This window comes from Nipponia nippon, unplaced genomic scaffold, assembly GCF_047370975.1.
Source record: "Nipponia nippon isolate SJK-2023a ecotype South Korea unplaced genomic scaffold, ASM4737097v1 scaffold_4, whole genome shotgun sequence".
Lineage (NCBI taxonomy): Eukaryota > Metazoa > Chordata > Aves > Pelecaniformes > Threskiornithidae > Nipponia > Nipponia nippon.
Window position 1 is genome coordinate 78,008,622 of NW_028262358.1, and position 14,699 is coordinate 78,023,320.

The window sequence follows — 14,699 nt, forward strand, 5'->3', positions numbered from 1 at the left end:
GGAGAGAGGGGGAGGTGCACTGCCCAGAGGCTGACAGGACCCAGGTGAGAAAGGGTAAAATAAATGCCCATGGCCAGGCTGTAATCCTGAAGCTCTTGCTAAGCTCTGGCCAATAGTTTAACCAGTTTCTGTTGATGGCAACAGTGATGTCAGGTTTCATTGTTTTTCTTTGAAGTCATTAGCTGTTCATTACTGCAAAGCTAGTTAGCTAAAGGAAGCCTGATTCTGGTCTGACTGTATAGCATAACCCTGCAGACCTTTTTCATTTTCAATAGCAATGTTCTGAGGCTACACATCACATCTGGCAATTCGAATTGGCTGGAAGCTTGTTCTGCTTGGAATTGGTGGAGATTTAGGCAGAAAATAGGTTAGCTCTGGGGCTGAAATTCCAGAAGATGAACATATTTTTGCCTGTTACCTGCTGCTTTACCACTGTCAATAATCACATCCAAATTTAGATTAAATTAATCAGCCTCCATGACTTTAAAATACTGTTTCATAATTTTTATTTCCAGAATGAAGGTGTCTTATCGAGGGCATTTTCTGCATAATATTTACCCCTGTGCCTTTATAGATTCTCCTGAATTTCGATCAACACAGATGAACCGGGGTGAAAAATTCCAGGTACACTTTGGTTTAAATGTCACTGGATATGAGCTGATGAAATCATTAAAAAACAGTATAAATTTGATCAACAGTGAACTATTTGACTTGCATAATTTTGGTAGTTTTCTAGTACTAGTGTTTCATGATGGACCATATCAAGAATAACTTTGAAAATTAAATGGTGCAAAACAGGATTATAATGGTGTTTGCTAAAGCAGTCTGGCTTTTGCTATTCTGTTCTCTTTTACTGTTTCCAAGTTTATTTTGTATTAAGAGATTATTCAGGACAAATAATTTAAGAGATAGCTTTACTGGAAAAAGAGATGATGTGAGCAGTTTCATCGCTGGTTCAAAAACAGAAAAGGAAAAATAATGATTGTAATATTTGGTGTTACTAAAATGAGAGACTGAAGATTCAGGCACTAGTAGTCTGAAATTGGTATTTATCTAAACGTATTAATGCTTCTGTCATTCTGAAAGTTGTTAAAGCAACATATGCTGAAAGAGATCACAGTATTTTGAATAAAAATATTCGTATGAGGAACAATAAGGGTATATGTCTCTAGCAGTGTAATTATGCTACTACATTAAAGGATATATTATACTATAGCTTGTGGGGAAAAAATACTGTTAGAGAAGTTTTTTTTTTTCACATAGTACTGCGATGGCTATTTTGCCGTCTCTTACTTGTTCTTTTATTGCATAGGGGTAGTAACGACCGGACTGTGGCTGACTGGGTACATCCACATGGATACCCTGGCAGAAGGGGAGGGAGGGAGGGAGAGCAATGTGTAGGCTCTAAAATCAGTGATTGATGTCATATGTTCCAGTCAAATACTAGGCTTAACGCCAAGGAGAGAGAGTTGTCCAGATGTATTCATTTCGCAGCAGTGAGGCGTCCTGCAGCACGGCCGCCCTCTTGGCACAGCCTGTTCCTCTCGTAAGCGACTGGATACGAATCGGTCCCTCTGAAGGGAAAAGGTTCATGCCTCAGCTTCTGCCTGCCTTAAAAATTAGTGCAATCTGGTGCAGTGTACATCCTTCACTCTTGAGTTCTGCTTGTTCCTGCCATACAAACGCTCTCGGCTTTGCCATTGCAAGAGGACACGGATTCAATCGGAACGACCCCATCTGCTGGCAATGCTGGCAAATTCTTCCTCAGCCTGTGTGCTTGTATTACAGACCGTGAAGTTAAAATCCATGGATATGTGACAGTTTCCCATTATTTCTTAGGCTTTATATATTTTTACTTTTTCAGGGGGTAATGTTAGCTTGTAATAGCAGAGAGCACCTGATTTCTTCGTAGATGACTGACTTTCCCTTGCAAAACATGCCGTTGGATGGCACCAAGCGTTGCAGGTTTTGGTGTGCCATTGCCCTCTGCCGGCACAGGGGGACGAACCTGGCAGGTCCAGCCGCCCTCGAGAGGGTGCAAGCTCCTCTGTAACTATCGCTAGCAGAATTATCGGTAACTGAGCAAATGGAGCCTTAGCTTAACTGCTAGAAGGTGGTACTTGTGGGATCAGCAGGGCTGACAGCGAAGAGAGAAAGGTGAAACTTTAAAAAAAAAAAAAAAATCACTAAAAAATCTTTGATGGAGACTTTTGGATTATACCAGTTGTTCCTGTTTGGTGACAGCGACATAAAATAAAACCAAGCAGCGTGTAGGCCTGTTGGGTTGTGAGTAGTGTCATCACTGTAGGACTGACTTTATCTGTAAATCTCTTCTAACATAAATGCTTTTATAGTTTGGAACTTATGAGAGATTTTCCCCTATTATATCCCCCTAGGTTTTTGGAAAAACAAACTGGTGATGCTTATCATTTAAGAATATGAGGATAATAAATATCTGAGATGTTTTACATTTGTAAATATCATGTTCTAAAGGATACTGAAAAGTTTTATGGCTTTAAGAGTTATTTTAACTGGAGGCACAAATAAAATGGTATCACTTATTTTAAAGCATGTTTAAATGTGCTAATTTTAAAGCATTTTTAAATGTGCTAATTCTGAGCCTGTATTTTCTCAGGTCACCATTATTGCAGATGATAACTGCAAGTTCCTGTGCTGGTCCAGGGAAAGGCTGACTTATTTTCTGGAATCTGAGCCATTTCTTTATGAGATCTTTAAGTATCTTATTGGCAAAGATATTACAAATAAACTGTATTCATTGAATGACCCAACCTTAAATGACAAGGTAAGCAACTGAAGTTTTGTTTGGGAATTTTCCTCCCACACACAAATGTATTGGTACTTCAATTTTAAAGCCTCTTAAAGCACCTTTTTTTAACCTGCTGCTATCAGCTGCTGAGGTCACACTCATTGCCTTTTAGTGCCAAAGTATGAGCCAGTGCAGCATTTCTGTCAGAAGCAATATTAGTTAAAGTTAGCACAGTAATGTGCAAGAAAGGTGAATAACTGAGATTCAGAACTGATCGACTAGCACAAATATTTCTAGCCAACTAGTAGACCTGATGGCCAGTAGATAAAAGGTGCTTCTCCCTGGATATCCTTTCTCATTAACAAATGGGTGCCTTTGTACAAAGAAGCTTCAGGGTTTTTTCTTAAAGAATTTGCTTGCTGGGGTCAAACAACTGGGTAATACTGATTGCCAAGAAGAATAATTTTAGCATGTGTTTCAGGGTTTGAAATAAAAAAAAAAAAAGAATGTTAGGTTGATACAATGTAGTTAGTGGAAGGAGGCATGAAATACATATAAAATATAAATACATATAAAATATTCAGTGGTCTGAATATAGCTCATTCCTCTTTGCATGTAGAGGGAGTGTGTTTTAGGTGTCACAGTAAGTGGTTTGGGTGTAGTCATGGATATATTGATTATCTTAGTTTACTTTCATTTTGTCTCCTTACTTAGTTACATGGCTTTTCAAGATTCGGATGGTAACTCAGCTGCTGGTGGTTTTTTTTATTATTTATGTAGTGGCTGTAGGGTTCTCATATATAATTTATTTGAAGAACTTTCACCATCACTTATGAAAAGCTTTATAATTTTATAATACAGTATTTTCATATTCTGTCTGTATTGATTTAACTCACACTAACTCAGAACAAAAATCCTTCTCATCAGCTTGCCCATAAATATCTCGTATATAGGTTAAATAGTTACTTCTGCAAAGTTGTGAATTTACTGGAAAATGCTCCAAAAGGAATGACTGCCACTGCTACTATACCACAGACATCAGCAGGCTTAACTTATAATGTCTTTATGGCTAATTAGACCCATTTTGTACTGGCTATAGAAAGAGAAAAGAAGGAATTGATGGAGAAACAATTTAATAGCAATAAAGCAGGGCTTATTCTGCCTTCTGGTCAGTGAAATAGAGGATTACACTGTCTTGCAATCAGATCCTCAGAACCATTTCAAATCACTGTCTTCATCTTACTAATGTAGTAAGATAAAAGTGATCTAGCGGGAATGTACCATCTATAAAATACATCTTATAAAATGTGTGGTTAAAGCATCTTTTTTTTATTTTTTTCTTTAATAAAAGGGAATTACAGGGGAACGTTCTGTAATAAAATGCATATCTACATAGACAGTAAGTCATTTCTGGAGAATTGGCATCTGAAAGGAACATGTAGCGACGTGCCTCTTGTGTGTGCATTCAGACTGCCTCTCCTGGGAGACTGCTGTTCTCCACACTCCTCCTCACCTTGCCTTTTTCCTTTTTTTCTTTTTTCCCCTCTTTTTTTTCCTCTTTTTTCCCTTTTTTTGTTTTCCTTTTCCTCTTTTTTCTCTTTTCTCTATTTTATTTTCTTCTTCTCTTCCCTCTTTCCTGCCCTCATTTTCTTTTTTTACACATGGATGACAGCATTAGGGTGTCATGCCTAGTATACAAAGACATCTGCAACAAACTTGTGCTGCTCACTGTAGAGGTTCAGCACTAGCATAAATATTTCTTGAAATGGAAGTATAATAGAATACTCATTGTAAGGTTGTAATTCATTGTTTTTAAATGAAGGGTCCTTATCATACCTTCTAAGTATTAAAAAAAAAAAAAACAACCCACAAAAAAACCCCACCGAACTTCGCTTCTCTTTTGACTTAACATCTGCACATTTTTATAAAAATAACAGCACAAGCATTTTTCATCAGCACATTTGTTTTGGGCTTCCTTGCCTAAAAGAGAGAGTAGTGAGCTCCCCCAGCTTCTGCCTCCTCCCTTCTAATCCTCCTGTTGTGTTGCAGCCATAGGCGTTGCTGTCATCGAATGGCAGTCCTTGCCTTGCTGTTTGAAAGGTTTCTTTTGATTAGTGCTGTGCTGTATGTGCACAGCCTGGAAAATCAAATGGATGCCCAACCTGTTGGGCTAGGCGAGATCAAGGCTGAAAGGGACTTTCTATTTCTGTACTTCACCTGTCTATATTTCCCACTGCATGGGAAATATAGCTATTATAGCTATATAATATATGGACAAGTCAGTATGAACAGAAAACTTCCATTTAATTTATTCCAGCTAATAACAGTTTTGACATTTCTATTTTTCGCTTTAATGCACTGAGTATATATTTTATTTGCCATCCTAAAATCTTATACAGATATGTAAATCTGGCCTCACAACTTTATGTATATTTCTTAATTAAATGATATTTTCACTTTAACTTAAGTTTGTACTAAGTCTTTAGTGAAAATAGTCACATGAGTTTAAGATTATTGTAACCATTTTATCACAATAACTTTTGAAAATGTATGTTATAAAAATTAAGAGTGAGCATTTGGGAAAATTGTAGTACCTTTTTATTCTTCCTCAAATGAAAGCCCCGTTGCACGAGCCCTTCCCGCATAACGTAGGACAAGAACTGTCTGTCAAGTACATTCTCCTTCATTTCCCCATTGCCGGCACCCTATGGGCATGTCACTTCTCACAGGCTTCATTGTCAAATACACATATTACTGGTGTCTTTAATGCTTTTTAGCTGGTGACAATCTGAACAGAAAATTTTGTAGTAGACTTCTGCACACAGGGGACATACAAGAGAACAACTAAACCAAATCCAGTATAGATTATTCATAACCAAGATGACAGCAAGAAGATAAGAATATGAATTCATTGTGTGTTGGAAAACAGAAAAGTATCCATTTATTTATAAGGAACCTTGTGATTTTCTCCTACCTAAGGAGATTTTTCACTACTGTTGGGAAAATAGTCGTTCCTCTCCACATGAAATAGGATGCTAATTCCTGACAAAGTTCAGTAAAATGGAGTTACCCGTTACACTTTTGTCATTGATTAGTACCTTTCACGTACACCTAAAATAGCATTCTGACTTGCAGTAATACTTAACAAGGTACAATGTATGGTTTCATATCAATATTATAGTACAAAGACTCCTCAGGAAAACTACTCAAAGCAAATGGAAGCTCCTAAGACAATTTGACAGGCAGCAGATGATGTTCCTATGATGCATTTAGTTTGTCTTCAGTAAAATCAAGAGCCAAATGATTGTTTACTAGGAAGGAATGACATCCACCATTTTCTAACATGATGAAATGAAAAGCCAGGAAAGTGAACAAGTTTCTGTTAAGATATAAATTGCTAAACTCTATATATAACGTACTGTTTTGTTTGGCAAGGAGGACCAGGCTCATCATAAAGGCTGTATTTAATTGCAGAGCATCATACCTGAATAATGAATTACCAAATAATAAATATCAGCCTCTCTGTAGGAAAATACATGAAAAGTCCAGTGCAAAACAGAATTAAAATTTAATAACTAATCTGAGGTTTCATGCTTGTCAGTGGTCGAATTCCATTATATTACTGCCATCTTCTATTTTCATTTAAATCAATTTACACTGCATAGAATCTTCTGCTCTAACCAGCTGCTTGATCCATGAATAGTTGTAGCTGAGACCAGAGCATCTACTACAGAGGAAATAGTTATTTTCCATTTTTATTTCAATTTACTTGATACTTTTTTAAAATAATATTTTTTTTTTTAGGCTTCAAAAAAGATTGATCGACAGCCTAGTCTTTGCTCACAGCTCTCTGTGATGCAGATGAGAAACAGCATGGCCAGTACCAGTGACAGTGAGGACGGCTTGCAGATGTTTCTTCGTGGGACTTCCTCTGCATCCTCTCTTCGTGAGTGCTCCAGATAGTTCACGACAGTTTTGAACACAGCTTGGTTGATCATTAGAGATGATTGTAGAACTCCTGTTGTCTTCAGTAGGAGCAGACTGTAGCTTTTTGGATGCTGCTGTACATCAGCTAAGTGGAAGGACCTAACTGTAGGGAATTCATAAGATGCATAAGGCTTTGCATACAAACTGAAGCTACCTCATTTAGATACTGGCAAAAATCAGCATGTAATAATTTTTGTCATAATGTGAATGTGTAGGCATAATATGGAATCTTTATAGCAATGGAGCAAAACTGTGAATGTACAATGCCTGTCACAGTAGTATCTCCTTTGGTCTGTGACTGGTGCGTATAGAAATTAAAAACCCAAACAGAACTTTTTCCCTTGGCAGCTTGGTGCTCTGCATTTCCTCCTGAGATAGTTTGTACTGGCAGGGTCTGGAGAAACATGGTGTACAACCGGTATTTTGATGCCACCTGGAAAATCTCCGAATATCCTGTCAGGCTCTCCTCCCTTGTGCTTTGTACAACAGGAGTAGTAGAGAACAGATGAAGTGATGGAAGAAACCGTATCTGACCTTTTTGCTTCTACTCTTGGAATTTATTCCTTTATAGAAACCTTCTAAATTATCCTTTCTAGGCTATTGTTATGTTTTAATTTTCTTGAATCTCAACTTCAACAGTAGTCTGAACTCTGAAAGCAGCTTTTGAACAAAAAACCCCAGAAGATGCTTAATTTTCTCATTTGGCATAAGCTGTTAGTTTAACAGAAATTAAAAGGATCATATAGGATTATTTATTTTGATTTGGGAAATAGTATTCTTTAGTAATTAGAATTCAAACATGAGGAAAAAAATCACTGCCAGTTATTCATTGTGGTTAAACTCTCTGCTAAGAAGAGAATGTGATTTAAAGTATTTGCACTTTCCCATTTAATTATCTGTTCTCCATTGTGTTCCTCACAGTTCTCATCCAGGAACTCCTTCAGATTTGGAGGGCATATCTGTTTTCACTCCTTAACATTGGTGTAATCTGCCTGCCCAGATAGATGGGAGCAAAAGCCTTGCTAGTGTTTCACCCTGCTAGAACGCTGAGGGTGACAGCTGGGGTATAGTTTCATGAAAATTCCAAAGTTGTTTTCTTTATTTCTCGCCTGTTCCCTGAAAGGACATTTAGAATCACAGAACAGTTGAGGTTGGAAGGAACCTCTGCAGACCGTCTAGTCCAACCCCATGCTCAAAGCAGGGCCAGCTAGAGCAGGTTACCCAGGGCCATGTCCAGTCAAGCTTTGGATATTTCCAAGATGGAAGATTCCACAGCCTCTCTGGGCAACCTGTTCCAGGGCCTTACCACCCTCATGGTGAAAAAGATTTCCCTTATTGCAACTCATGACTGTTGTCCTTTGTTCTTTAGTGCATGCCTCCGAGAAGAGTCTGGCTCTGTCTTCTTTGTAACCTTCCATTAGGTAGCCGAAGACAATAGTAAGATCCCCTGAGAACCTTCTGTTCATAAGGCTGAACACACCCAGTTCTTGCAGCCTCTCTATGTACATCATGTGCTCCAGCCCCTGACCATCTTGGTTGCTCTCCACTGCACTCACTCCAGTATGTCCATGTCTTTCTTGTAGGGGGAAGCCTAAAACTGGACACAGCACTCCAGATCCTGTCTCACAAGTGCCAAATAGAGGGGCTTAATCTCTTTCATTGACCTGCTGGCTATGCTCTTGCTAATAAGGCCCAATATATGCTGCTAATATGGCCCAATATATGGATGGCCTTCTTCACTGCAGGGGCACTCTGCTAACTCATGTTCCATTTTGTGTCCACCAGGACCCCCAGGTCTGTTTCTGCAAAGCTGCTTTCCAACCAGTTGATGCCCAGCCCATACTGCTGTGTAGGTTTCTTGTGTCCCAGGTGCAGGAATTTGCCTTTGTTGAACTTCATGTGGTTTCTGTCAGTTCTTGTCTCCGGTTTCTGAAGGCCTGTTCTGACTAGCTGCCCTACCCTCTGGCCTATCAACAGTTTCCCTCGCTACTTGGCTGTTGTCTGTGAACTTGGCAGGAGTGCACTCCATCCCATCGTTCAGGTCATTAATATATTAAACATTATAGGCCCTGGTATTGGCCCTTGAGGGACACTGCTGGTAACCAACTGCCAGCTGGGTTTTGTACCACCCTGTGAACTCGGCAGTCCAGCAAATTTTTTACCCAAGCTGTAGTCCATGTATCCAGTCCATTTTCTCACCCATTTGGCTAGAAGGATTCTATGGCAGGCTGCGGAGGGCCATGCTACAGTCCAGGAAAACAACATCTGCTGTACTCCCATCATCCACAACGCCTGTCATCTCACCACAGAAGGTGGTCAGACTGATCAGGCACAATCTGCCCATGGTACATCCATGCTGGCTGTTCCCAGTCACCTTCCTGTCCTTCATGTACTTGGACATGGCTTCCAGGAAGACAGGCTCCATTATCTTCCTGGGGACTGAGGTTAGGCTGATAGGCCGATAGTTCCCTGGATGCTCCTCCTTTGTTAAAATGGCCACAACACTGCCCTTTTTTTCTCTTCCCTGACTGCCATGACCTTTCCAAGATGATAGAGAGGGGTCTTGCAATTGCATCAGCCAGCCCTCAGCACCCTTGGATGCAGCCTATGTGATTCCACAGTCTTGTGTTTGCCCTGTTGACTTAAGTGGTCCCTAACTCAGTCTGCCTTTCCTTTCCTGTAAGTCAAATATCATTCTTCCAGTCTCTACCACTAGACTCAGAGAACTGGAGGCCTCAAGACAAACCTGTAAAGTAAAAACTGAAGCAAAAAAGGTATTGAATATCTCAGCCTTTTCCATGTCCCTAGGTCCTGAGCCTCACCAAGCCATAGCCTCACAGTTTCCCTTGTCTTCCTTTTGTTGCCAATGTATTTGTAGAAGCCCTTCTTGTTGCCCTTCACTAGATACAGGTTCAGCTGAGCTTTGGCTTTCCTAATTCCATCCCTGCATGCTTGGGCCATGTTTCTGTATTCCCCCCAAGCAGCTCATCCATACTTCATGTGTGTGTGTTTTGAGCTCTGTCAGGACTTTCCTGTTCATCTATGCCAGCCTTCTACCACGCTTGCTCAACTTTCTGTACACTGGAATGGACTGGCTTTGTGTTTTGAGGAAGGTGTCCTTGAAGATCAGCCATCTGTCCTTGGGTCCCTTTGCCCTTGCAGGCCATGTCCCATGGGTTCCTGCCATGTAGATCCCTGACCAAGCCACAGTCCCCTGTCCTCAGGTCCAGGGTTGTAACTGTACTATTTTTCTTACACATTTCTCAGTATCTTAAAATCCACCAGCTCCTGGACAGTGCAGCCAAGGTTACCATCAGCCTTCAGCTCCCTGATGAGTTCTTCCTTGTTCGTCAGTGACAGGTCCAGCAGAGCACCTCTCCTAGTCGGCTCATCGATCACTTCTGTGAAGAAATTATCTGCTACGCTCTCCAGAAATCTCCTGGACTGCTTGCACCCAGCCCTGTTGACTTTCCGCCAGAAACTGGGGTGGTTAAAGTTCCCCACGAGTACCAAGGCCTGCAATCATGAGGCTTCATCCAGTTGTCTAAAGAAGGCTTCCATCTACTTGCTTTTCTTGATTAGGCAGCCTGTAGCAGTTACCTGCCATGAAGTCGCCTGTGTTGGTCTGTTCTCTGATCTTTTACCCATAAGCTCTCGATTAGCTTTTCACCTGTTCTACAGCAAAGCTCCATGAAATTGAGCATAGAGCACCCTTGGACAAATTTACACACTCAGAAGCCTGAAAGAAATTGTAAAAATTTGTTTGTGCAATTAGCTAGAATTAAAATTCTTTTTCAGGCTTAGCAGCAAAACACTCTAACCGGTATTTCGGCTTTGGGAGCAAGTAATCTAAATGCATGACATGTTCAACTGTAATTACATTAATCCCTAAGATGCATCCGTGCTTAGCACATACTTGATAAATACACTTTCCTCTGTTGTACTTTTCTTTGGTTTGTGTACCATGTTTTCTGGTATATGTTGCGTACTTTCCCCAAAAGAGGGGTTTAAATGTCTTTTATGTTCCGAAATTGCTCAGTCCAACAGCGGTTGGTGTAGTTGATACTGCCACTGCCACCACCCCCGTGGCAACAGTAGGTGTGGCAGCAGCCTCCCGAGTCCAATGCTTCCCTTACTTTTGGGGAGGCAGGGGGGTTACCTGTACAGCAGTGTATCATACACCTCGGGAAATACCATTCTTTATTTCTCCTTTGCATTTTGATTAATGCAGAATTTCTGACTTCTATAGAAGGTTGATAAAAATTCCTGATGAAAGCTGATTTATCTCATTAAACTGTAACGCTTCAATCTTTCTTCTTGCCAAAATAGCTTGGTAGTTATTCCTGGGTACTGTCATTGCCAATGAGGGGTTTGCTACCAAGGTGAGCTCTGCTTAAAGATTTGTATTCAATGTGGATTGTGGCCACGTATGTACTTTTTCTCAGATCACAGGGAAAACTGAACAAAAAGCTGCCATTTGCCTTCCCGCTGCTGCGTTTTCACAAACTTTCTCCTGGGAGCTCTCAGTGCAGCAGTCAGGTGGTTTTTTGGGTTTTTTGTTTGTTTGTTTGTTTTTTGGTCTGTTTTTTAAAATTCAGTATGGGGTGCATGCTGAGGCATACTGTCCCAGTGCTATTCTCCTGGATCCTCCCTCTGCAATCGTACCTTTGTTTATTAAAAACAAAACCCAGAGGATTTAGTAGGAGCCTATGGATATGACAAACTTTTTTTTTTTTTTAATTAGAATAAGATATTAGTAAGAGAAACTTATCAGTACAGGAGCTCTAGAGGAATACTGTCTTGTCATTGCTAGGTGATCAATTGTATGGACAAAAGCTTCCCATTACAAATATGATATTTGATTACTATTGTACAAATAAGTTTTATTCTCCTAATTTCCATATTCTTGAAAAATTGAGCATTTATATTTTTGTCTAATCCAAACTTTTTAATTATATTTTTGTCTGTACTACAAACTATCAGCTTTGACTCATTTTCTAAGAAAATTAATATAAATTTTTTTTCAAAGTGTTTAGCAGTGCAAGAGTGAAAAATACTAATTAGTAGGCCCCAAACTATGATTACTAACAAAACTGTGTTTTGAATTTAATTAACTAAGAAACCCAACTAACTGTTTGCTTTTATATTAAGGAAATAACCAACAAGAGTTCTATAATGCTTTTGGAGCGAGTCGTTTGCAGCATGATGCTTTCTGTTGATAACATCACATTAACTCAGCAAGCATCCTCAAAAAGGTATTAAAGTGGGATTCGTTTATCACGTGGTACGTGTGCTTGACATCCGTGATCCATCTGTACGTAATTTATTAGTAAACGAAATTGATGTATCTCTTTTTCCAAAATTTGAGTTAAGCAGAAATAGTTCAATGTGATTACAAGGGTAGCTTCACCTAACTTTCAGTCCTTTAAAAAACATTTCAGTATTAGTTTCTATTCAATAATTCTATTGCTTGTCATTCATATACTTATTATTGATACTTATTATATATTCATATACTTGATATTGATATGCTACTTGGTTTAGATCACTCGGATTTGCTGTTCTATGAATCTGTATTTGCAAACTTCTAAGCTAAGCAGGAATGTAGAAAAGTTTTGATTTGATAATGCTTTTATTGATATCTCATTATGTGTGCTCCCCGTTTTATACTCAGCTTGTGGTTAAAAGCAGGATTAGGTTTCATGGGAAATGCCATTTTAATAGGCATTTGGGCTTAGGCCCTCGAGCGGGGCCAACAGAGTAGTGCATGGAAGGCCTGGGTTCAAGGTCTGGCTCAGTCTCTTGAATATCTTGTCCAACAGTGGATGGAGGCATCAGCAGACAAATTTTTTTGTATTTGGAGAAAAGGGCATGTCTCTGAACAAAACAACTTGATGGTATTAGACTCAATATTGGATCCTATTCAACAGACTTATGGCTTCTTATTGCTGATTTCTGGAGAGAACAAAGCACTTTTAAACAAGAGAGTCTAAAAATAGTAGTAAGCTAGTAATAAAGTAATAAAAAAGAAGTGCTTAACAATTCCAGTATTTAAAAGTGTGTGCGAATAACCCTTTATCGTGGTAGCTTTTGAATGTTAAAAGAAAATACTAATACATTTTTAACGTTAAAAGTTCTAAAAAGCTAATTCCTAACAGCATTTGTGTGAATGCGACTTAAAAGTGCAGTAATATGATAACCCGCTGGTCTTGCCTGTAGCTGTATTTTGTTCTCTATGTGTAACATATGCAGCACAAAGGAGTCCTTCTTCATAAATAAGCTTCCTTAGCAGAGCACTTTACTGTATATCTGATAAACTTTTTTTAAAGTAATAAGAATAGCCCTTGCAATAAGAGTATGTTATGGCTATCAGTATTTTTTCAAGAAAATTTGAATTTTTAGCTTGTATACAGACGATCTGTCAGACAGGACCATGACCTCTTGCTCTTTTCTTCTAAAAAGGTATTTCAAAGATTTCCCTACTCTTTTTGGTCATCATATTGTAGCTGTTTACAACCTTGTACCATTGGGGTGGTTTAACTCTAGAAGAGGGTACTGAGAGAAAAAAAAAAGTGCAGATGCAATTTCAGAGTGGACAATGAGAAGTAAACGTGTTCAGCTGATGTCAAAGGAGCTCTCTGGTTTAACCCTCATGCTGAAAATTTAACTACAATAGAGGTAATTTGCAGCGGTAACTTGCACAAAAAACTCCATTTAATGTCTTACCAGCAATGGCTGTGGTGTGCACTCTGCTCTGGCAAGCTCTATGAGTTGCTGCTTTTCTAAAAGATTGTCCTGGAGCAATGAAATAACCGTCAGCCAAAAGTTATATGGCCTTCACTTGTTAATCTTGTTTTCTCTACGGTTGTTTATGGCGGTATTATATTTTCCATAAATTCTACATTATCATGCTTTTAAGGCTGTTAGGGCTGTGATCATGTACCCACCTGAGGTTTGCCCAGGACACCGAGGAATTTTTTCACAGCCGAGGCAAGTGTGCAAATATATATACCTCTTGTATTTAACTATTCATATCGTCGTTTGTGGAGAAGAACTAGTGGGTGAGTGTAACGGTGAGAAAACGATCGCCCGGGACACGGCGTTGGGCACCTCACGCAGTCAGGACTTGCACTGAATTTGAGGAGACTACTGTGGCTGGTGCAGGGTTTGAACCTCGGAGGCATTGCCGGTTGATAGCAGCGTTGCTGTCCCACGTCTAGGATTTCCTGATGCCTGTGGCCAAATAACAAAGAAACCTTCATTTATAAAATCCTCTCATGAGGGAACTAGGATAGAATCACCAGATTGTGTACGCTTTGTCACAGATAGGTGTATGCAGCAGGTATGTGTTGTTAAATTAATTGGTAATTTCTTTGTAACTGTGGCAGGCCCAGGCCGGACATCTCCCTACCTGAGAACTTCAGCAAAAATGAAGCCAATAGAAGAAAGTGTGGAAGATGATGTCTTTGAAGCACCATCTGCAGATAAGCTTGAACTCCAGCGGCTGCCTTAAACAGATGTGTCCTCAGGCACATCAGAGCTTGTGCAAGGCTCCAGTGCAAGAGGAAGAAGCTGGATTTGGGAGGAATCTGAAAGCTAAAACCACCTCTCCGTGTTTGAATTTACCACAGCATATGTCAGTGGCTTCTAGATGGAAATGTCACCTTTTATTTTACTTCTAAATAAAAAAAAAAAAAGATTAAAAAACCTGAAACTTTTATGCGTTTTATTTTTGTTTTCTGGACATGGGTATTTGCTTTATTTCTACTTTGACAATTGCCATTGTAAATTTAGTATTAAGTGGCTGACTAGCCTGAAATTTCTAGAGACTGACTTGGAGCAGAATATCCCCAGTTTCATTTCCCTAAGTTTCTTAGAAGCCTGTATCTTAGTGTTTTTCAGTGGGAGATTTTGAAACTATGCTTCCAAAGCCATGTTGCTGTTA

The 14,699-nt window shown here is 39.4% G+C and overlaps 1 protein-coding gene across 3 annotated transcripts in view; it reads left to right on the forward strand.

Moving 5' to 3' along the window:
• Positions 1 to 14,472, forward strand: part of POPDC1 (popeye domain cAMP effector 1) — a 32,485-nt gene extending 18,013 nt beyond the window's left edge. For all 3 annotated transcript variants that reach the window (XM_087775242.1, XM_087775240.1, XM_087775241.1), the window contains 4 exons: positions 516 to 624; positions 2,636 to 2,803; positions 6,572 to 6,713; positions 14,143 to 14,472. In XM_087775242.1, coding sequence (XP_087631368.1) covers positions 516 to 624; positions 2,636 to 2,803; positions 6,572 to 6,713; positions 14,143 to 14,267 — 544 coding nt within the window. In that variant the 3' untranslated portion in view covers positions 14,268 to 14,472. The remainder of the gene's footprint in view (positions 1 to 515; positions 625 to 2,635; positions 2,804 to 6,571; positions 6,714 to 14,142) is intronic.
• Positions 14,473 to 14,699: the final 227 nt, after the last annotated feature.